The sequence below is a fragment of the Bombina bombina genome, chromosome 11, assembly GCF_027579735.1.
Source record: "Bombina bombina isolate aBomBom1 chromosome 11, aBomBom1.pri, whole genome shotgun sequence".
NCBI lineage: Eukaryota > Metazoa > Chordata > Amphibia > Anura > Bombinatoridae > Bombina > Bombina bombina.
Genome location: NC_069509.1, coordinates 166089482 through 166112156, shown reverse-complemented (window position 1 = coordinate 166112156; position 22675 = coordinate 166089482). Strand labels below are relative to the sequence as shown.

At 35.1% G+C, this 22675-nt stretch overlaps 1 protein-coding gene across 1 annotated transcript in view; it reads right to left on the bottom strand.

Moving 5' to 3' along the window:
* Positions 1-22675, bottom strand: part of LOC128641725 (uncharacterized) — a 392787-nt gene that overhangs the window by 24605 nt on the left and 345507 nt on the right. Inside the window, exons 39-46 of the mRNA XM_053694250.1 lie at positions 18361-18623; positions 18158-18274; positions 16720-16897; positions 13523-13660; positions 10693-10701; positions 9796-10608; positions 9577-9717; positions 9284-9486 (exon numbers count right to left, since the gene is read on the bottom strand). Coding sequence (XP_053550225.1) covers positions 9284-9486; positions 9577-9717; positions 9796-10608; positions 10693-10701; positions 13523-13660; positions 16720-16897; positions 18158-18274; positions 18361-18623 — 1862 coding nt within the window. The remainder of the gene's footprint in view (positions 1-9283; positions 9487-9576; positions 9718-9795; positions 10609-10692; positions 10702-13522; positions 13661-16719; positions 16898-18157; positions 18275-18360; positions 18624-22675) is intronic.

Below are 22675 nucleotides of genomic sequence, written 5' to 3'. Positions count from 1 at the left end.
GCTCTATCTGAATAATTAAAGTTTAATTTTTTGTTTCATGTCTCTTTGAGGAATAGTTACTGTCCCATAAAAAAGCTGTGTGTTCATGCATTTAAATATCATTTTTACAAGTTTTTCTAATTTATATATTACTTATTTTCATATGTGTTTCCAACATAAGCAAGGTTGGATTCCTGAAATATTAACCTATTGCGTAATTCCCTTCATCTTGGGGCTCATCAGTATGTTCAAGGTATTTGAATGAGTGTGAAAACATAGCCTCTGGTTATGTGCTACAAAAATGACTTAAAGGGACATGAAAGCCAACATTTTTCTTTTATGAGTCAGATAGGGCATACAATTTTTAACAACTGTCTTCTTTACCTTTATTATCAATTTTGCTTCATGCTCTTGGTATCCTTTGTTGAAGGAGCATCAATGCACTACTGGTAGCTGTATACATAGTTAAACCAACAGGAATATATGTGCAGCCATCAATCAGCAGCTAGCTCTAAGCTTTTCAACAAAGGATGCCAAAAGAATGAAGCAAGTTAGATAATAGAAGTACATTTGAAAGCTGTTAAATTGTATGCTCTGTCTGAGTGATGAAATAAAAGTTTTAGGTTTAACCCCTTAATGACCGAGGACGTGCAGGGTACGTCCTCAAAAAAAAGGCAGTTAATGCCTGAGGACGTACCCTGCACGTCCTCTGTGTGGAAAGCAGCTGGAAGCGATCCTGATCGCTTCCAGCTGCTTTCCGGTTATTGCAGTGATGCCTCGATATGGAGGCATCCTGCAATAACCTTACATGGCCTTCCGGTGCAGAGAGAGCCACTCTGTGGCCCTCTCTGCACCGGACATCGATGGCCGGTATCGTTGGTGGGTGGGAGCCGGCTTGGGAGGCGGGTGGGCGGCCATCGGTGTGTGCTGTTTAGTCAAGGGGGGCGGGATCGGGGGCGGGAACGGGAATCTTTAATAAGAAATGCCCAAATCTCACAAAAAGAGATCGTGGAGGGGTGGGGGGTTGGTTTGGTGTGGGGGGAAGCTACACTACAGAAAAAATTAGTAAAAATTAAAAAAAAAGCATGTTTTCTTCTAAACTGGGTACTGGCAGACAGCTGCCAGTATCCAAGATGGCGCAGATTAAGTTAGAGTGGGAGGGTTATAGAGCTGTTTGGGGGGGATCAGTGAGGTTAGGGGCTAAGGGGGGATAGTACACAGCAGCATATGTATGTGTATCATTCACCTGAAAAGTTTAAATACCATTAAATACAGTAGAACTGTATAATCAATTACTACATATATATATATATATATATATATATATATATATATATATATATATATATATATACAGTATATAACACAATAACACCTTTTTCCTGACAAATTTCAAGCTCTCCTTCCATATTCCTGTCCCTTGTATGACTACATGTGGCCGCCATGAACCGATCACAGACTCATATATGTATATACTGTAAACTCTTGCACATGCTCAATAGGTGCAGGTGCCGCAGAAAGTGTGCACATAAAAAGACTGCAAAATTTGATTATGAATGTAAATTGCATGTTTTCTCTTATTCAAAAAAGTGACATATACCCATATGGTTAATCACTTAAAAGTGAGGCAGCATATCTGTAAAACTATAAAATATCACTTAAAGGGACAGTCAAGTCCAAAAAAAAACTCTCATGTTTCAAATAGGGCATGTAATTTTAAACAACTCTCTAATTTTCTAATTTACTTTTATTTTGGTATTCTTAGTTGAAAGCTAAACCTAGGAGGTTCATATGCTAATTTCTTAGACCTTGAAGGCCGCCTCTAATCTAAATGCATTTTTATAGTTTTTCACCACTAGAGGGCATTAGTTCACATGTTTCATATAGATAACATTGAGCTCATGCACGTGAATTTACCATGGAGACAGCTCTGATTGGCTAAAATGCAAGTCTGTAAAAAGAAATGAAATAATGGGGCAGTCTGCTGAGGCTTAGATAAAAGGTAATTACAGAGGTAAAACGTGTATAATTATAACTGTGTTGGTTATGCAAAACTGGGGAATTGGTAATTAAGGGATTATCTATCTTTTAAAACAACAAAAAGTCTGGTGTTGACTGTCCCTCTAAACACATCTATGTAAAAAAGTAAGATATTTTAAATGCTCACCAGAATAGGTGATCTGTGAGCAATTATCTTTCAACTACACTTTGTACTGTCATCTGCATGGTACAAAAAAAATCTAATCTGCATCATCATTTCACACTTTGCTTTACTCTGATCTTGTTGGATTTCATTATTATTAATAATTTCTTTATAGTGAGTAAGGAAACAAAGTGTAGGTGTCTACACATGCCAGATGCACACTCCCCTGTAAGTCCTGGTCCTGATTGGATCTAAAATTTCTTTTACAAAGTGAGGACATTTTGGGGTAAAATGTCTTCCTTTTTTACATAGAGATGTTCATGTGATATTTTCTAGTCAGATGTTTACAAATATGCTGCATCATTTTTAAGTGATTTAGCATTTGGGTAACATGCTATTTTTCAGGGTTTGGGTAAGGTCACTTTGTTCCATTAAAGGGTACAGAAGACAACGATGACTGTGCTCCAGTGCACAAAATAGGGTCCATGGCTTGATGAAGTTGTTGTGAAGGAGTTTGAGAAGCCTAAACAGAACATTGACCTCAATCCCACTGAAAACCTTTGGGATGAATTGGAACTCTAATTATAAGTCAGACCTTAAAGTGACACTAAACACAAAATATATATTTCATGATTCAGATAGAGAATACAATTTCAAACAACATTTCAATGTACTTCTATTATCTAATGTGCTTCATTCTTTAGATATTCTTTGCTGAAGAAAGGCAATGCATATGGGTGAGCCAATCACACGAGGCATCTGTGCAGCCACCAATCAGCAGCTACTAAACCTATCTTGATATACTTTTCAACAAAGGCTATCAAGAAAATGAAGCAAAATAGATAATAGAAGTAAATTAGAAAATTGTTTAAAATAACATGTTCTTTATAAATCATTAAAGAAAAAAAATTAGGTTTCATGTCCCTTTAATGTCCAACATCAGTACCCAACCTCACAAATGGACAAAGTCCCACAGAAATCAACTTGGGAAGGGCTTCATATAAATGCCCATGGTTTTGGATTTTTTTTAAATTGGATGTCCAACACGTTCATATAAGTGTGATGGTCAGGTGTCCACATACTATTTAATGTATATATTATTGCAGAATATGGTTTTTTTTCCCTTTAATGTTCTTATCTAAAACCTGATTTTTTTTTAGCTCAAAATAAAAAATATAAACTATTTCACTACTGTCTCATGTTTAACGTGATATAAAACAAAATGCTCTAATATGTTATATGCAGGCAGCAGTACAACGATAGAATGCACTATGTGTTTAACCCATGCAAATGGATTAAATAAATAGTTAAAGTCAGCTCCAGAGCAGTAATGCACTACTGTGACCTAGCTGAACACATCTGATGAGCCAATGACAATAGAAAATTTGTGTAGCCACCAATCGCCAGCAAGCTTTCAGTAGTGCACTGAGCTTTTTAACAAAGAAAATCAAGTGAATAAGGTACATTTGATAAAATAAATTAATTTAACTGTGTTTTAAAGTTACATGCTCTATCTGAATAATTAAAGTTTAATTTTTTGTTTCATGTCTCTTTGAGGAATAGTTACTGTCCCATAAAAAAGCTGTGTGTTCATGCATTTAAATATCATTTTTACAAGTTTTTCTAATTTATATATTACTTATTTTCATATGTGTTTCCAACATAAGCAAGGTTGGATTCCTGAAATATTAACCTATTGCGTAATTCCCTTCATCTTGGGGCTCATCAGTATGTTCAAGGTATTTGAATGAGTGTGAAAACATAGCCTCTGGTTATGTGCTACAAAAATGACTTAAAGGGACATGAAAGCCAACATTTTTCTTTTATGAGTCAGATAGGGCATACAATTTTTAACAACTGTCTTCTTTACCTTTATTATCAATTTTGCTTCATGCTCTTGGTATCCTTTGTTGAAGGAGCATCAATGCACTACTGGTAGCTGTATACATAGGTAAACCAACAGGAATATATGTGCAGCCATCAATCAGCAGCTAGCTCTAAGCTTTTCAACAAAGGATGCCAAAAGAATGAAGCAAATTAGATAATAGAAGTACATTTGAAAGCTGTTAAATTGTATGCTCTGTCTGAGTGATGAAATAAAAGTTTTAGGTTTAACCCCTTAATGACCGAGGACGTGCAGGGTACGTCCTCAAAAAAAAGGCAGTTAATGCCTGAGGACGTACCCTGCACGTCCTCTGTGTGGAAAGCAGCTGGAAGCGATCCTGATCGCTTCCAGCTGCTTTCCGGTTATTGCAGTGATGCCTCGATATGGAGGCATCCTGCAATAACCTTACATGGCCTTCCGGTGCAGAGAGAGCCACTCTGTGGCCCTCTCTGCACCGGACATCGATGGCCGGTATCGTTGGTGGGTGGGAGCCGGCTTGGGAGGCGGGTGGGCGGCCATCGGTGTGTGCTGTTTAGTCAGGGGGGGCGGGATCGGGGGCGGGAACGGGAATCTTTAATAAGAAATGCCCAAATCTCACAAAAAGAGATCGTGGAGGGGTGGGGGGTTGGTTTGGTGTGGGGGGAAGCTACACTACAGAAAAAATTAGTAAAAATTAAAAAAAAAGCATGTTTTCTTCTAAACTGGGTACTGGCAGACAGCTGCCAGTACCCAAGATGGCGCAGATTAAGTTAGAGTGGGAGGGTTATAGAGCTGTTTGGGGGGGATCAGTGAGGTTAGGGGCTAAGGGGGGATAGTACACAGCAGCATATGTAAATATGCTTTTTTTAAAACACACAAAAAAAACAAATATAGCTTTTATTTTAGTACTGGCAGACTTTCTGCCAGTACTTAAGATGGCGGGGACAATTGTGGGGTGGGGGAGGGAAGAGAGCTGTTTGGGAGGGATCAGGGGGTCTGATGTTTCAGGTGGGAGGCTGAGCTCTACTCTAAATGTGATATTAACCCTGCAAGCTCCCTACAAGCTACCTAATTAACCCCTTCACTGCTAGCTATAATACACGTGTGATGCGCAGCGGCATTTAGCGGCCTTCTAAATACCAAAAAGCAACGCCAAAGCCATATATGTCTGCTATTTCTGAACAAAGGGGATCCCAGAGAAGCATTTACAACCATTTGTGCCATAACTGCACAAGCTGTTTGTAAATGATTTCAGTGAGAAACCTAAAATTGTGAAAAATGTTACGTTTTTTTTAATTTGATCGCATTTGGCGGTGAAATGGTGGCATGAAATATACCAAAATGGGCCTAGATCAATACTTGGGGTTGTCTACTACACTACACTAAAGCTAAAATTACCCCAAAAAGCTCCCTACATGCTCCCTAATTAACCCCTTCACTGCTGGGCATAATACACGTGTGGTGCGCAGTGGCATTTAGTGGCATTCTAATTACCAAAAAGCAACACCAAAGCCATATAAGTCTGCTATTTCTGAACAAAGGGGATCCCAGAGAACAATTTACAACCATTTGTGCCATAATTGCACAAGCTGTTTGTAAATAATTTCAGTGAGAAACCTAAAGTTTGTGAAAAAATTTGTGAAAAAGTGAACAATTTTTTTTATTTGATCGCATTTGGCGGTGAAATGGTGGCATGAAATATACAAAAATGGGCCTAGATCAATACTTTGGGATGTCTACTAAAAAAAATATATATATGTCAATAGATATTCAGAGATTCTTGAAAGATATTAGTGTTCTAATGTAACTAGCGCTAATTGTGAAAAAAAAATGGTTTGGAAATAGCAAAGTGCTATTTGTATTTATTGCCCTATAACTTGCAAAAAAAGTAAAGAACATGTAAACATTGGGTATTTCTAAACTCAGGACAACATTTAGAAACTATTTAGCATGGGTGTTTTTTGGTGGTTGTAGATGTGTAACAGATTTTGGGGGTCAAAGTTAGAAAAAGTGTATTTTTTTTCAATTTTTCCTCATATTTTATATTTTTTTTACAGTAAATTATAAGATATGATGAAAATAATGGTATCTTTAGAAAGTCCATTTAATGGCGAGAAAAACAGTATATAATATGTGTGGGTACGGTAAATGAGTAAGAGGAAAATTACAGCTAAACACAAACACCGCAAAAATGTAAAAATAGCCTTGGTCCCAAACGGACAGAAAATGGAAAAGTGCTGTGGTCATTAAGGGGTTAATGTCCCTTTAAGTTTATGTTGATTTTAAAGGGACAGTAAAGTCAAAACTAAACTTTCATGATTCAGATAGGGCATGCAATTTTAAACAACTTTCCAATTTACTTTTATCATCAAATTTGCTTTGTTCCCTTGGTGGTATTTTTGAAAAGCTAAACCTAGCTAGACTTCTAATCAGTTGAAAACCGCCTCCTAGCTCAGAGCATTTTGAAAGTTTTTCACAGTTAGACTGTGCTAGTTCACATGTGTCATATAGATAACATTGTGCTCACTCCCGTGAAGTTATTTAGGAGTCTTCACTGATTGACTACACTGCATGTCTGTCAAAGGCACTTAGATAAGGAGGCTGTCTGCAAAGTCTTAGATACAAGGTAATCACAGAGGTAAAAAGTATATTAATATAACTGTGTTGGTTGTGCAAAACTGGGGAATGGGTAATAAAGGGATTATCTATCTTTTTAAATAAGAAAAATTTTAGTGTAGGCTGTCCCTTTAAGGACAAATTAAACCCTTTGCTGGTAAGTGACAGTACGTTAGTGTTGTTAATTAAACCCTAAGATCCATAGCCATATGAAGGGAAACATTAGTGCTCTATATAGCCTATTGCAGTATAGGCCAACTTCCGAACACATTGGAGCCCCAAATTAATATATTAGAAGCCTTAAAAGTAGCATATAATTCCTAAGCATTAAAAATTCTATTAATCTTATATTTTCATAAAATGGCCAATGACTAGGGATGGGCGAATGTGTTTATATCCGAATTCAAATGTTAGAACGAATGTTATTGTAGAAATTCGATTTACATAATAGAATGTTTCAATTTTCGAATGTTATTTACAGTTTTCGAATGTCACATTCGAGTTCGAATGTCACATTCGAATGTTACATTCGAATTCGATTGTTACATTCGAATATCACATTCGAATTTGAATATTACATTTATAAAACACAGTATTAGACTAGAAATACTATTTCAAATTCGAATGTGACATTCAAATTCGAATGTAGCATTCAAATTCGAATATTACATTTATTAAACACAGTTGTAGACTAGAAATACTATTTCAAATTTGAATGTCACATTCAAATTCGAATATTACATTTCGAAATTGAATGAATACATAGCTAAACATTCTATTATTCGAACGAATATTTTCGAATTTTAGTGAAAAATTCAAAATGAAAATTTGAAAATAGAATGTTAGAATGTTATATAAACATTCAAAATTCGATTTGAACGAACGAATGTATCAAAATTCGTTTTAAATTTCAAATTTTTAGAAACATTTGCCCATCCCTACCAATGACACAGGGCAGATTTAGGTAAGGTTGCAGGATGCGCTCCATAGTGTTTTTTTAGTATTTTTTAGGGTCACAAGGATTATGGCACACATTCTTAGTTCTGCTTTTCACTTGGGGTCACAAAAATGAGTGCAGAGGGTCACAAGTGGTCCGTGGGCTACCAGTTGGTCATCCTGTTCTAATTCTATAAAGGCAGTTTTTACCTTGTGATCTGCTTTTAAATATGTGAAGGCAATGCATTCATTATAATGGGACTCACAATAAATCGTAATTTTAAAATAGTATAAAACAAATAAGTTAATTGTAATAAAATGATGCAGTAACAAAAAACTGTATTGTTTAATCTCATTAAAAATAGTAACAAAATTGTTCTGCAAAAATCATATTTTTTGGAAAATAAAATTTGTATTGAAATTGTGCAGGAAAGAAATATTTAAATTGTAATATAACTATACTGTGCATGCAAAAAACACTGTGAAAATTCTGTTTATAACATGAAATTTAAAATGTATTATTTCCCTTTTTTTAGAATGTTTTCCTGTCTCTGCTAGTGGGCTGAACAAGGGTGTTCCATGGGTCTAGCTAAAATTACTCTGAGACGTCTGGTGCATTTTGTAAACATTTTCCCCCTGCAGATCTCCCTGTTTTTTTTCGCAAACTAAAAGGTGGTGAAACTGTTTCAAAATATTCACAACACTTATTAATATAGTATAAAAACACCTGCTTACGAAAATAGATGCAATTGTAAGGTGCTATACACTACATGCAGAGTGATCTGATTTGTATTGGCTGCAGGATCTAATTTTAAAAGTGCTACCCCTGGTCCCTGAACTTTGTTCCCCCTGCAAAAAGTCTCTTGCAGGAGAGACCCCTTTCTCATAGAAATCCCTAAGGGCAGCTCCTGTGAGTGTTGGTGTAGATAACCCCACATGACCCAGTGAAGTTTTTACAATTGGGTTTTGTGTCTCCCCCAAGGCAGAACATTCTGTGATCTGAGATGTCATTGTAGAAAATGCAGCATGTCTGCAGAAAGAACTGGACACATACAGGAACTATTAGTGCTTTAACATCAGGCTGTTCTCTTCAAATAGTGCTGTGCTCTGGCTGCAGTTAAGTTTTCCTTAACACGATGCAGTCAGAGCAAAGCGCTGATTGAAGAGAACAGTCAATTATGGAGAAGCACTGAAAAGCGTAGTGCACTGAATTTTTTTGAACCAGCCCTCTAGCCTTTCCCAGTCTGCAAACCTGTGACTCCTGAATGTAAGACTCCTGAATGTAAGACGTTCTTGTGAGTAATGCATCTCTAAATTATTTTTACCTTATAGTTATGTGATGTTAGACCAAGAGCAAAAGAAACACATTTATTAAAGAGACATTTTTTTTTTTTTACAAACATTTCTTTAATTCTAATTTGCAATGCAGTATTAAACTGCTGCAATATATTATAAAACTTTAAAAATGGCTTTATTATCCAGTTAATCAACAGATTGCGACTGAGCTGGTGCTTTAGTGTGACTGCCTAATTTAAAATTAAATTACATTTTAAAATGACCTGCAGAAAAAAATTCTCATTGCAGAAAGTGAAAAAAAGTTATGCCTCTAGATGTTTCTCTATCTCTCACTCTCTCACACCCTTCTCTTTCTCTCCCCCTCTCTTTCTCTCCCCCTCTCTTTCTCACTCTTTGTCTGTTTTGTTTTTCATACTTTTTAATTGTACTTCTTTTTTGCCATTACTTACATGAAGCTGTGCTCCACACGAGCCTTGTCGGGGAATCATTTCAATTTTGACTTTACTCATGTATCCTCTTTCAATGACACTCATACAACTATAGTCATTGAGGTGTATTGTTGAGGTATCATATCCCATCCTCTCCAAAAGGCATCTGCTATAGGATATTTTGATGAGGTTTGAGTCACATACTAGTTCCAAATTATTTAATTCTGTAGAAAAAAAAATACATATACAGATTGGAGAACAGTATGCTACATACTTTGCGGCATGTTTAAAAGCTATCAAATATCTGCTCTCACCTTTATCTATATTTGATTCTAATCCATAGATAGCTTGTGGGTCTAGTTTGCAATGGCATCCAGTCACACCATTAATATTTCCACATTCTTCATCAGGAGAGCAGGATGCAGAAGAGCAATCAAATTCATGCACTTTTGGTTCTGTTAGAAACACATTTCCGTAAGTATTTTAGAAAGAATTAAGTGCCAAAGACCAAAATATATGAAAAAAATGCTTACCATTACAATAAGCCAAATGACAAGTTGGTGTCCTGTTCAACTTGTACACATAAAATCCTCCTGGGCAAGCTATTACTGAAACATCGGAAGACCATAAGCAGCAGTGACCTGCCCAATGTGCGCAAGCAGTGAGTTTGACGACTCCTTCCCCTTCTGTAGGATGACTTCCATTCAACCACATGGGGCTATGAGTACCACAGCTTAATTCTGGTACACAGTATTCTGGGATCTTTAGATCAGTACTTCCTTGAAATCGGTACCAGCCTTGCAGATTTTGATCACAATGGAAAGGATACCAGTAGTCATTATAATTTTGCTTATTATTAACACTGCGCCAGTCTTCATTAATAACTGTGTAGCTAGAGCATGGAGTTTCACAGGAATAGGATCCAGCAAATTTAGTGCATTCACTATTATTGCCACATGGGTTGCCTTGTTCACACTCATTAACTTCACAATATCTTCCATCTCCAAAATAGCCATAAGGACAACTACAGCTGTACCAACCCATCAGGTTTGTGCAAACAGCTAAAGGATGGCAGTCATTAAGGTCTGGGCTTGCACATTCATCTATGTCTATGCATCCTAATCCTTCTTTATATACTGAGCCGGAGTAGCAAAAGCAAGTATCATTTCCAATATTGTTCATGCAATAACCATAATTGCAGTGGTGTAAATAGTAATCTTCACATTCATTTACATCATAGCAATATGACCCATCTCCTGCAAATCCTTGTTTGCATGTGCACTGCTGATAGCCACCAAATTCCTCACAGGTTGCATCTGAGTGACAGTTTGCATTCGAACAATTACCTGTAGCAAGAAAAAAAAATCAAAATCAACACACTGACACAGTGCCACTATCATAAAATGAATCTGAATTCATTGTTTACTCACCTTTTGTTTCTGCAAAAGAAACAGAAAAAAAGATCAAATTAGTGATAAGTAAATACAAATTGAACTCAAGATTCTGCATTATATCTATCTATCTATCTATCTATCTAGATACTACAAATGTGATCTAAAATTAGGCTGTTTCCTTTGTATTACAATTCTTTGTATCAATAGAGCTGGGGTATTGTGTTTGTCAGCTGTCTATCACAAAAATACTGGATGACTAGGCATAGGTGATACGTGGGGTCACACAATGCCACCTCAAAGCTATACCCAAGGCCCCTCTTGACTGCACCATACATATGTTACACAAAAAGCAGTGATTTTATCCCTTGGCTGCCAGTAACATAAAAATCAATTATTTTACCTTGTTGGCAGTAACAAATACTGCACACGCAGAGCAAGTTGGTCTTTATATTTTCATGGCTCCGGGTAAGATTGAAGCCTTTTTATGGTTGGTCAAGCTTCACATCATCATACTTGGTGCATCCATTTTGGAGATCATTTTTTTTTTCTCTGTGACAGAAGCTGCACACATTGACAGATCAGCGATGTTATCAGCTTTTTGGCAGCTGTATTGAGTCAGTGTGCAATGGGCATAATACAGAGAAGGAACTTTACATTTTTGCAGTGGCTGTAATATACCTATAACTGTTAAACTGTGTATAGAACCCCAAAATATAAACATATTAATCTGTACTTTGCGTGCTAACCCAAAGTGCACAATACAACCGTGAAAAAGCTGTCAGCATCACTGATCTGCAAATGTTCACTACATCTGTCACAGGGTGCAAGAATACGCTTACTCCAAGATGGCGACTCCAAAGTTGTAAATCTAGAGCTTTGAACTGGCACCTGTAAAGTAGGGATGGGCGAATGTGCTGAAAGTGTAATATCCTTGGTAGAGCTAATAGTCCTGTGGACATTCATTTTGGAAAATCGAATATTGATAAGAATAAAAATCTATTAAATTCAGTAATCAAATGTTATTTCTGGTGCTTTCATTTTCGAACGTTCATAATTAGATCAAATATCCACATTTGAAATTTCGAATATAGCATTCTATTTAACTAATACTATTTAGAAGTTCAATAGTTTCTGTTGGTAGGGAATTTAGTAAATTGATACATAATAGATACAAATATATCAATTACATTTTTTTCTATTTCGAATATTGCATAATTCAAAAATTAAATTTGAAGAGAACATTAGAACTGGCACCTGTAAAGTAGGGATAGGCGAATGCGGTGAAAGTGCAATTTGCTTGGTAGAGCGACTAGTCCTGTGGACATTCGTTTTGGACAATCAAATATTGATAAGACTGAAAATCCATTAAAATTTGGTAATCAAATGTTATTTCCGGTTTTTGAATGCTCATAATTAGATCAAGTATCCACATTATAAATTTTGAATATAACAGTCTATTTAACAAATACTTTTCAGAAGTTCAATATTTTGTGTGGTAGGGAATATAGTAAATTGATACATAATCGATACAAATATATCAATTTAAAAATTTCTATTTCGAATATTGCATAATTCGAATATTACATTTTAAGAGAACATTAGAAATACTATTACAAATAAATTGATTCAAATTTTTCAATTTCGAATATTACATTAAAAGATAGCATTACAAATATCATTATATTAATTAAATGTTAGCATGTTGTACAAACATTCTAAATTTGAAACGAACGAATGAATGTGCTAAAATTATTTTTTTTTCCAAACCTTGCAAAACATTCGCCCATCCCTACTGTAAAGTTTTTAAAAAAAAGATAATTTCATATTGCTTAAAGTTAATGGGGTAGATTTATCATATGTCGGATAGACATTATCCGCTGTAGCGGATCTTGTCCGCTCGACATCGCTAAATGCTGACAGCGTATTAAACATTGCACAAGCATTTCTGTTAAAATGCTTGTGCAATGCCGTCCCCTGCACATTCGCTAGCAGGGGGTGTCAATCATCACAATTGTATCCGATCGTTGGGATGATCGCTGTACGCCACCTCAGAGGTGGCGGATGAGTTAAGGACAGACCTTAAACTTCGGGGTTAGATTGTAACATCCTCTGTTTGTTAAAGGAATAGTTTAGTCAAAATTAAATGTTCATGATTCAGATAGAACAGGCAATTTTATGCAACTTTCTGAATTTACTCCTATTATCATTTTTTCTTCTTTCTCTTGGTATCATTATTTGGATGTAAGCTTAGAAGCCGGACCATTTTTGGTTATGCACCTGGGTAGTGCTTGCTGATTGGTGGCTACATTTAGACACCAATCAGAAAGTGCTACCCAGGTGCTGAACCAAAAATGGGCCAGGTCCTATGCTTGAATTCTTGCATTTTCAAATAAAGATACCTAGAGAACGAAGAAAATTTGATAATTGGAATAAATTAGAAAGTTGCTTAAAATTGCATGCTCTATCTGAATCATGAACATTTAATTTTGACTAGACTGTCCCTTTAAATCTACCCCTATAGCTGAAAGAAGGTTTTACACAACTTTCATCCTGCTTACCACACAGTGTATGTATGGCACTTATTTTAATGTGATTCCCTTTAAAAAAAAAATATATACGCTTTGGAAAACAGTAGATATATGAATTCTATGAATTAGAAATCTTTAAAATACATTTTTTAGATTTACACAACTCTCCAATGTACAATTATAAATAAATTCAACCAAATTTACTATCATGAAATAGAATGAATGTGAATATTGTTTTAATCAATTTAAGTATATTTTATTATATCATTTTATTTTTATCCATATATTTATAAATTAAAAATAACATATTTTAAAACTGCAGTCAGTATATAACTTACCATAAAATCCCAATATCCTTATAGCAAATGAATCCCTACAAATTACATCTACAGACCAGCGTCCAAAAGCAGACTGTTTCACCAGGTAAGATAGGCCAGATATATAAGACTTGACATTTTCAAATTTGGCTTTATACCCTGTAAACAAAATATGCGAGAAGCATTCTTACTTAAATATTATATTTGTGCAGCATATATGGCTCTATGTTTATCATGTTGAAATGGTAGATCCAATCATTCTATTGAAATACATAAAAGTATTAATTAAAACACACAGAGGTACTTTGGAGAAAAAACTTCTCTATCAAAGTATTATCGTGCATTACTAATAAACTATAAAAAAAAGTATATCTCAGAAAAGTATAATTCTTATTAAAGGGACATTCCAGCAAAAATTGGAATCAATGTGGATGCATTACAGTTTTGAAAAGAAGCATTTTTGCAATATAAATGTATCAGCATAATTTCTTCTAATAATAGTTATAACTGCTTCAAAAGTGTATTTGAGTATGCACTGTGCACCAGCATTTTAAACACAGCACTTGCTCATAAAGACAAACGAGTTATCCAAAAAACTATATGCAGGATTCAAAAGCTCAAGGAAACAATACCAGATAGCACTATTTCAAGAATAAAAATTCAAAATTGATTACAAGACTTTAAAACTTACACAGTTCAGAGGATTAAACAGTGTAGGTAACTGGGAACTCAACCTATGTCAACTGACGCGTTTCACACCGTTATGGCACTCTCATATAGCCAAAGGCGCTTGTACAATCTGGCAATGACTCAATTTGTTAATTGTTGTTATAATTCAAGCCCCACTGAGCGATGAGCAGCTGCAGTATTTAAAATGCTGGGGTACTGAGAATATCTAGCTATGCTTTACATGCACGTACAGAGAAAAATGTAAACACTAAAAAACAGTGATAACTTTTAATAGAAGCATTTTTGCCAATACGTGTATATTGCAAATATGTTTCTATTCAAAGATGTAATTAATCTATGTGTGTTTAAATTTTAAATGGAATGTCCCTTCAAGGTCCCTATTATAAAAAACAAGGTGTTGTGGACAGAAAACACGCAAAAACATATTTTTCTTTTTATTAGCAATATATTATAATGTATGCAAATTTCCTTTATATCCAGAACCAGATAACTCTCAAGCTAAAATATTCCTTTCTAAAATTCCTTAAAGGGCCATAATACCCAAATGTTTAAACACTTGAAAGTGATGCAGCATAGCTGTAAAAAGCTGACTAGAAAATATCTCCTGAACATCTCTATGTAAAAAAGAAAGATATTTTACCTCAAAAGTTCCTCAGTAGCCACCTCCCATTGTAAAGGATTTCTAAGCAGCATTTTAGTGTGTCTGTCCTGGGACATCTGAAGGGATGAGCATCGTGCACTCTCATCTTATTTCACCAATCAGGTAAAGGAAGTTTACAATGAAATCTCATGAGAGTCAAGTCAAATCTCATGAGATCACAGTAAAAGTTCATGACCTCAGCACTGCTGATGCTGATTGGCTGCTGTTCATTTCTTCATTTTTTTTAATTTTTTTACCTGCAGCTGGGAGCAGCTGAGTATAACTTTTTACACAGAACTTACTCTGCTGAGCTGAGGAGATTGTGAGGTAAAATATCTTCCTTTTTTACATAGAGATGCTCAGGTGATATTTTCCTGTCAGCTTTTTACAGTTATACTGCATCAGTTTCAAGTGATTTAGCATATGAGTATTATGTCCCTTTAAGGGACTTTGCAGTACAATGACACTCATTGGAGAAACTCGCCAGACCAGAGAGCTGTAGAGAATTTTCCCTTAAGAAATGATTGTATTATTTTGTCTTTAAATTGGTGAGAATACATTTACAAACTGGGAGGCCAATTTAACAAATGTCTTGCGGACCTGATCCGACAGTGCGGATCAGGTCTGCAAGTCTTCGCTGAATGCAGAGAGCAATACGCTCTCCATATTCAGCATTGCACCAGCAGCTCACAAGAGCTGCTGGTGCAACGCCGCCCCCTGCAGACTCGCGGCCAATAGGCCGCCAGCAGGGGGTGTCAATCAACCCGATCGTTCTTGATCGGGTTGAATTCCAGCGATTCCTGTCCGGACAGGGTTATGGAGCAGCGGTCTTTGTGACCGCTGCTCCATAACTTGTGTTTCTGGTGAGTCTGAAGATTCGCCAGAAACATGGGCTGTCAAGCTCCGTTTGGAGCTTGATAGATAGGCCTCTATAAGTAAAAAACAAACTCCTTTACTAGAACAAATTTCTCATTTAAAATACTATTTGTAACTTAGGAAATGTTTCACAAAATCCTCTATTATCTTGCACAAGTTTACATTAATTTGACAAGATTACCCCGTATAAAGGGTACAGGCAACTTTAAAAAGGGACATGAAGCCCAAAATCTTTCTTTTGTAATTCAGACAAAGCATATAAACAACTTTACAATTTACTTCTATTATCAAATGTGCTTCATTCTAATGATATGTTTTGTTGAACGAGCAGCATTGCACTAATGTGAGCTAACTGAACACATCAGCTGAACCAATGACAAGAAGCATTTATCTGAAGCCACCAATCAGCAGCTAGCTTCTAGCAATGCATGTCTGCACCTGTCTATCTAGGTATGCTTTTAAACGTAGGATACCAAGCGATCGGTACTAGTTTTTTTCTCCATTTGCGCTCTCCATTGAAGTCTATGGGGAGAAGAAGATGCGCTGTCATGATTTCTGAAGTCCATCAGTTGCTGTGAGTCAGCTTTCGCTCACACAAACATTTTACTTATAACTTTTAATACATGCGTACGTACGTAAAAATATTACTTCTGGCAGTGTTTGTGCATAAGCAAAAGCACTAAATAGTGCGCCACTTGTAATCTGGCACATATTGAGCGAAAGGGGTCCATTTATCATTGTGCGGACGGACATGATTCGCTATAGCAAACTATAGCAATACCGCCCCCTGCAGATTCTTTAGACCGCTGCTTCATAACTTGTGTTTCTGGTGAGCCTTCAGGCTCGCCAGAAACACAGGGCTTCAAGCTTGATAAATAGACCCCAATAAGGCTTTGTCAAGACTAAGATTGTAATTGCCATTGGCTGGAAAAATTACCATAATGTACTGATTTAGCCTAAGCCAAACATTTAAGGATAAAAAACATATTCCTTGTATTATTAACATACTTACCACTAGGATCCCAAAGTGTGAAGTTTACATCCCCACTTGTAGTAATCAGCAGATGTTTTAAGGATCTTGTAACATTAAAATTTTGACTAAGGTTCCTCGATGCATTTGCCTTTAAGTTCAGGAGCCTTACTGAAGAATTAATTGGTTGGGCAAGAAGCAAGTCCAAGCCAAATACGGCCTGCAAAGCACAATGAATGGAAGATATATCATATAAGAATTTGCAGTCACTAAAACATCAGCTTCTAAAATACATTTGTCTCATAAGCTAATACAAATTAGATAAAAATGAATTAATTATAAAATAAAATGTGCTAATAATTCAATAGAATTAAATTACTTTAGGCATACAGAACAAAATCAGGGGGGTATATTAATCCCTATGTTGCCTCCAAAATAAATAAGCAAACTTGAGACTCTTTATTTGAAAGCCTGTGTCCTTCCAGCTGCAAGCTAATTGTCATAACAACAATATCAAATACATCTCAGCATTGGCTCTATTTTGGATGTTCTAGCAATTTTTATTGAGAGGCCTTTACCCCCTCACCAAAGAAATATATCTTAGGACCTCATATTTGAAAGAGTGAATTCCCATGGCTCAAACAATGTCCTTATAGTTATAATAATGGTAACCTGACATTAGATGATTATACATTGGTATATAAATATAAATATACACTTAAATATAGGAATATCTATTTATAAAAACATAGAGCATATTATGCTATGTGCAGAACATTGGAAAGTGAAATATTTACAATAAATACACAGTTAAACACTTTATTAAATATTCATATTGAATAAATATGCTTTTTCATCTACTTAACTGCAAAGGGCTCCAATGCACAAACACACACACACACATATATATATATATATATATATATATATATATATATATGTGTGTGTGTGTGTGTGTACATATATACTTATATGTCTATATGTGTATATATGTGTGTAAATATACATATATACACATATAGATACATAAATATATATATATATATATATATATATATATATATATACGTATATACACATTCATATTTAGACATGTGTATATATGTATCTATATTTTAATTCCCTTTGCCTGCTTTTTTTCTAGCACCTCATATCTTTGCGCCCTTATAACTTATAACTTTTTTTGTGCAATATTTTCTTTTTAAATAATTTTTTATATAGTATATTTTTGATGTGTTTTGTGACACTTTTTTGTGACAGTGCTCTGAGGACGAGCTATCCCACTATACATTAACTTTAATTGTGTTCAAGCAATTGTGTTTACTTTCAAACAACCGTGAAAAACCTGATATCGCTCACGCCTGTTAGCGCGCCACTCAAAATCTGGTCCCAAATTTGACAAATTTGAAAAGTTTCTAAATAAAACTACAGATTTTAAATTTCAATAAAAAACCGTGATAACTTTTGCATTTGTGTTTACCTCGGTCAGTGAATACATTTCCAATCTTAAAAACTGTCCGAAACTCTGAGATGCAATTTCATCAAATATTTTTGCCGTAGAGTTAATCCCGCAATATTGATAAACCATAAAAAATACCTAAACAACAGAAAAACATATTATCATCAACAACTATAAATCATATAACTATGTATAAAATAAAGTTTAGAATATGTTCCCCTTACCTGCGATTGCTTTTCGGCTATTAAATTATATATCTCATCCAAGAGTGCAGTGTCATTGCCGTCGGCTATGGAACCACTGCTTAAAACCAAAATAAAGCTTCCAGAAGGGGATATCTCCAATGCCCTTTTGATCCCAAGCAACAATGACGCATTGCATTTATTATATGAGTAATTGTTCATTTCATAATAATATTGCCAGTTGTAGTAGTTGTAAAGGTTGTTCATAAAACTTTCCTTTGTGCTGACAACATTTTCAAAAACATCTAAAATAAGTTGAATACTTTAGTACATATGTGCAGTAATAAAAAAGATAGATAATAAAGTACACAATACACAGGAATGCATTTCCCCTAATGTTCTTAGAACTGAAAAATTTAAAGGGCGTGAAAGTAAAAATTAAATGAAAGAGCGTACAAAAAAATCCTAAAATTTCCCAGCTGACTTTTATTATTACATTTCTTTTGGTACAATTTGTAATTGGAATATCCTTTGTTTAAGAACATTTCTAGGTAGGCTCATGGGTAGACTTGATGGGCCTTTTGCTTCTTATCTACTGTCAAATTCAATGGGGTAGATTTATTAAAGGGACACTGAACCCAATGTTTTTCTTTTGTGATTCAGATAAAGCATGCCATTTTAAAGCAACTTTTTAATTTACTTCTATTATTAATTTTTCTTGGTTCTCTTGATATCTGTATTTGAAAAAGAGGGCATCTAAGCTTTTTTGGTTCAGATGTCTGGACAGTACTTTTTTATTGGTGGATGAATTTATCCACCAATCAGCAAGAACAACCCAGGTTGTTCACCAAAAATGGGCCGGCATCTAAACTTACATTCTTGCATTTCAAATAAAGATAGCAAGAGAATGAAGACAATTTGATAATAGGAGAAAATTAGAAAGTTGCTTAAAATTTCCTGCTCTATCTGAATCACGAAAGAAAAAATTTGGGTTCAGTCTCCCTTTAAGCAGTGGATGCTGCTTTTTACGCCCAAAGTTTCATGTCCAATTGAAACATAAGTTAAGAAGCAGCGGTCATTAACTTCTCTGCCACCTTTTAGGTTGCTGACTGCAATCATCCCGATCCGATCGGAATGATTGACACCACCTGCTAGCGGGCGATTGGCCGCAAATGTGCAGGGGGCTTCATTTCACAAAAACTGCTTGTGCAATGTTAAATGCTGACAGCGTATGCTTTCGGCATTTAGCGATGTTAAGCGGACGTGATTCGCTATAGCTATATATGATAAATCTACCCCTATGTTTCTTTGTTTCATGAGTGTGTATGGGTCTTGAGCTTCATATGGTAAAAGGTTTGGAAGTGTTTAAAACACTGCTGCCAATATTTGTGCACTATCATGGTATGCTCTTACACAAAGGATATCAAGAAAACAAAGTCAATTTCAATCAATTGACTGTATTCTCTATCTAAATTATAGAAGTTTAATGTTGACTTTAAAAAGGGATATACAAGTGCAAAAGGGAAATGCTGTAATATGTTAGAGAATTTTATTTCTGTAATATTAAGCCGGACAGATAGCTCATCGTGCTAATGCACTGTTACAGAAATTTGTGGCAACCCAAGGGTTGCAGGTTTGATCCTGGTCAGTAAAATGAGTACCATTGAGTTGGGTAATAATAATACCTGTTATCAGTGCCGCAAGCCGATTAAAGGGACAGTCTACCATGTTACTGTTTTAAAATATAGATAATCCCTTTATTACCAATTCCCCAGTTTTGCATAACCAACACAGTTATATTAATATACTTTTTACCTTTGTGATTACCTTGTATCTAGGAACCTTCTTCCAGCCCCCTGATCACATGACTGTGACTGTTTATTATCTATTGTCTTAAATTTAGCATTGTATTGTGCTAGATCTTAAATAACCCCCTGTGCCTGAACACAGTGTAATATCTATATAGCCCACGTGTACTTCTGTCTCTTTGTGTTGAAAAGAGATTTAAAAATCATGTGATAAGAGGCAGCCCTCAAAGGCTTAGAAATTAGCATATGAGCCTACCTATGTTTAGGTTAAACTAAGAATACCAAGAGAAAAAAGCAAATTTGATGATAAAAGTAAATTGGAAAGTTGATTAAAATTAAAAGTCCTATCTGAATAATGAAAGTTTTATTTATACTAGACTGTCCCTTTAAGTTCGAGGTTGTGCGCTATATTATTATTATTGATTGCATAAAACTGTGTGCTTAACTCCTGCAAATAGGTTAACCAGATCGTTAAAATCAGCTACAAAGCCGCAATTTTGGAAGCAAGCTGAAAACATCTGCTGAGCCAATGACAAGAAAAAAAGTAAAACAAAAAGTATCTAATACCCATAACAGACTAAAAATGTTAACTACCCAAACCCCTTCTGTGCCAAAATAGGTAGGCAAAAAGTACATAGTCCTTAAAAAGGGTTAAACATCATACCGTGTCACATAATGGCAAGAAAGAAATGTGTTTAGCCACCAATCACTAACTAGCACCCAAAAGTGTATGATATGTTTTCAACATAATATGCCAAGAGAAAAAATATATGTTAAAATAGAAGTGAACTTAAAAGTACCTTACAATTACATGCATTATAGGAATAACACAAGTTTAATTGTGACTTTCCTATTCCTTTAAGAACCATAATATAAAGTATTTATACTTTCTGTATTATAAAGTGATGTTTACAAATGTACCCTATGTATTTGTGAATAGTGTGTATCCTATTGAAAAGAATATCATAAAATATGCTAGAAATCCTCTAATCAGTGGTAATTAGATTAAATGAATACAGGAAGAACCTGAAGATTCACATGGAAGTCAGCTACACTTCCTTTTACTCTCTAAAAACGGATCTATATGCTATATTATATGCAGTGGCTCCAATCTTATGGCTGTGCCACAAAAGACGCATGCAATTATAGCAACATAATGTTTGGGTCATCAGAATAGATTGACTCTTTGTGGGTGGTCACTGTGACCAGCCCAGTAAGGAGCTGATGACCCTAGTCACGACAAAACTACTACCTACTTAATTATATTTGTGTTATACTCCTTTATCCATAACAGCAACCCCCCACTACAGTCGATACTAAAGGTAGCGTCCACACTACCAAATGACAGTTAACTTGAACTGCAGTTGACTTAGTCCTACAAAGGTTAATTAATCCTAACCATAACTGGCTTGTCCCCGAATCAAAATGTATTGTAACTGAAGTTCCTTTAGCCTCTATATGACAATTATGTCTAAACACAATGCAGACCCATAAACTTGAAGTGACCCCATTGCAAAATGTTTTTTTAGTAAGGCTGCCATCACTGAAAAAAAACAATCCTCTAAAAAAAACTCTATAACTATAAAATAGGATTGAGCGAATATAGTGAAAGTTAATTTTGTTCTGGGGACATTCGTTTTGGACAATCAAATGTTGAAAAGAACTAAAATCCTTTAAAATTTGTTAATCAAATTTTATTTCCGGTTTCCGAATATTACTTTCAAATGTATATAATTAGATCGAATATCCATGTTCATTTAGTTTATGTGGTAGTGAATTTAGCAAATTGATACATAATAGATACAAATATATTAATTCAGAAGTTTATATTACTAATATTGCATAATTTGAATATTACATAGCATTAGAAATACTATTAAAATATATATTGATTCAAATTTTTCTAAATCTAATATTGTGTACTTTGATTTGAACTATGCAATATTCGAATTAGAAAAATTTGAATTGAATATTACATTTAAATATAGCATTAGAAATGCTATTACATTAAACAAATGTTAAAATGTTGTGCAAACATTAAAAATTTGAATGAACAAATGTGTTAAAATGCATAACACCATATTGAAAACAGTCTGGGCCAGATTATAAGTGGAGCGCTAAATATCGCTTTAATAATAGCAATATTAGCGCTCCACTGTGCAATACCAGCGCACCTCACGTTCGCATCACTGGGAAGCATTGAGCTCACGAGAGCGTGCTTCCATAGGCTCCTTGAGGAAGCACTTCTTTACAGCAAGAGTGATTGATTTATGGAATAAACTTCCTCAAGAGGTAGTAGCAACAAACACTGTGGGGGACTTTAAAAATGCATGGGACAAGCATAGGGCTATCCTACGAACTAGATAAGTTTATACTGTTAGGTAAGGTCGGGCAGACTTGCTGGGCCTATGGCTCTTATCTGCCGTCAATATCTATGTTTCTATGTTTCTATGTTTCCTATAAGAGCGTTGTTCTGATACTGTCAGAGACAGTACCATAATTTCAGCACCAGCAAATTGGCAGCAAATATAAATATATGCTGACATACA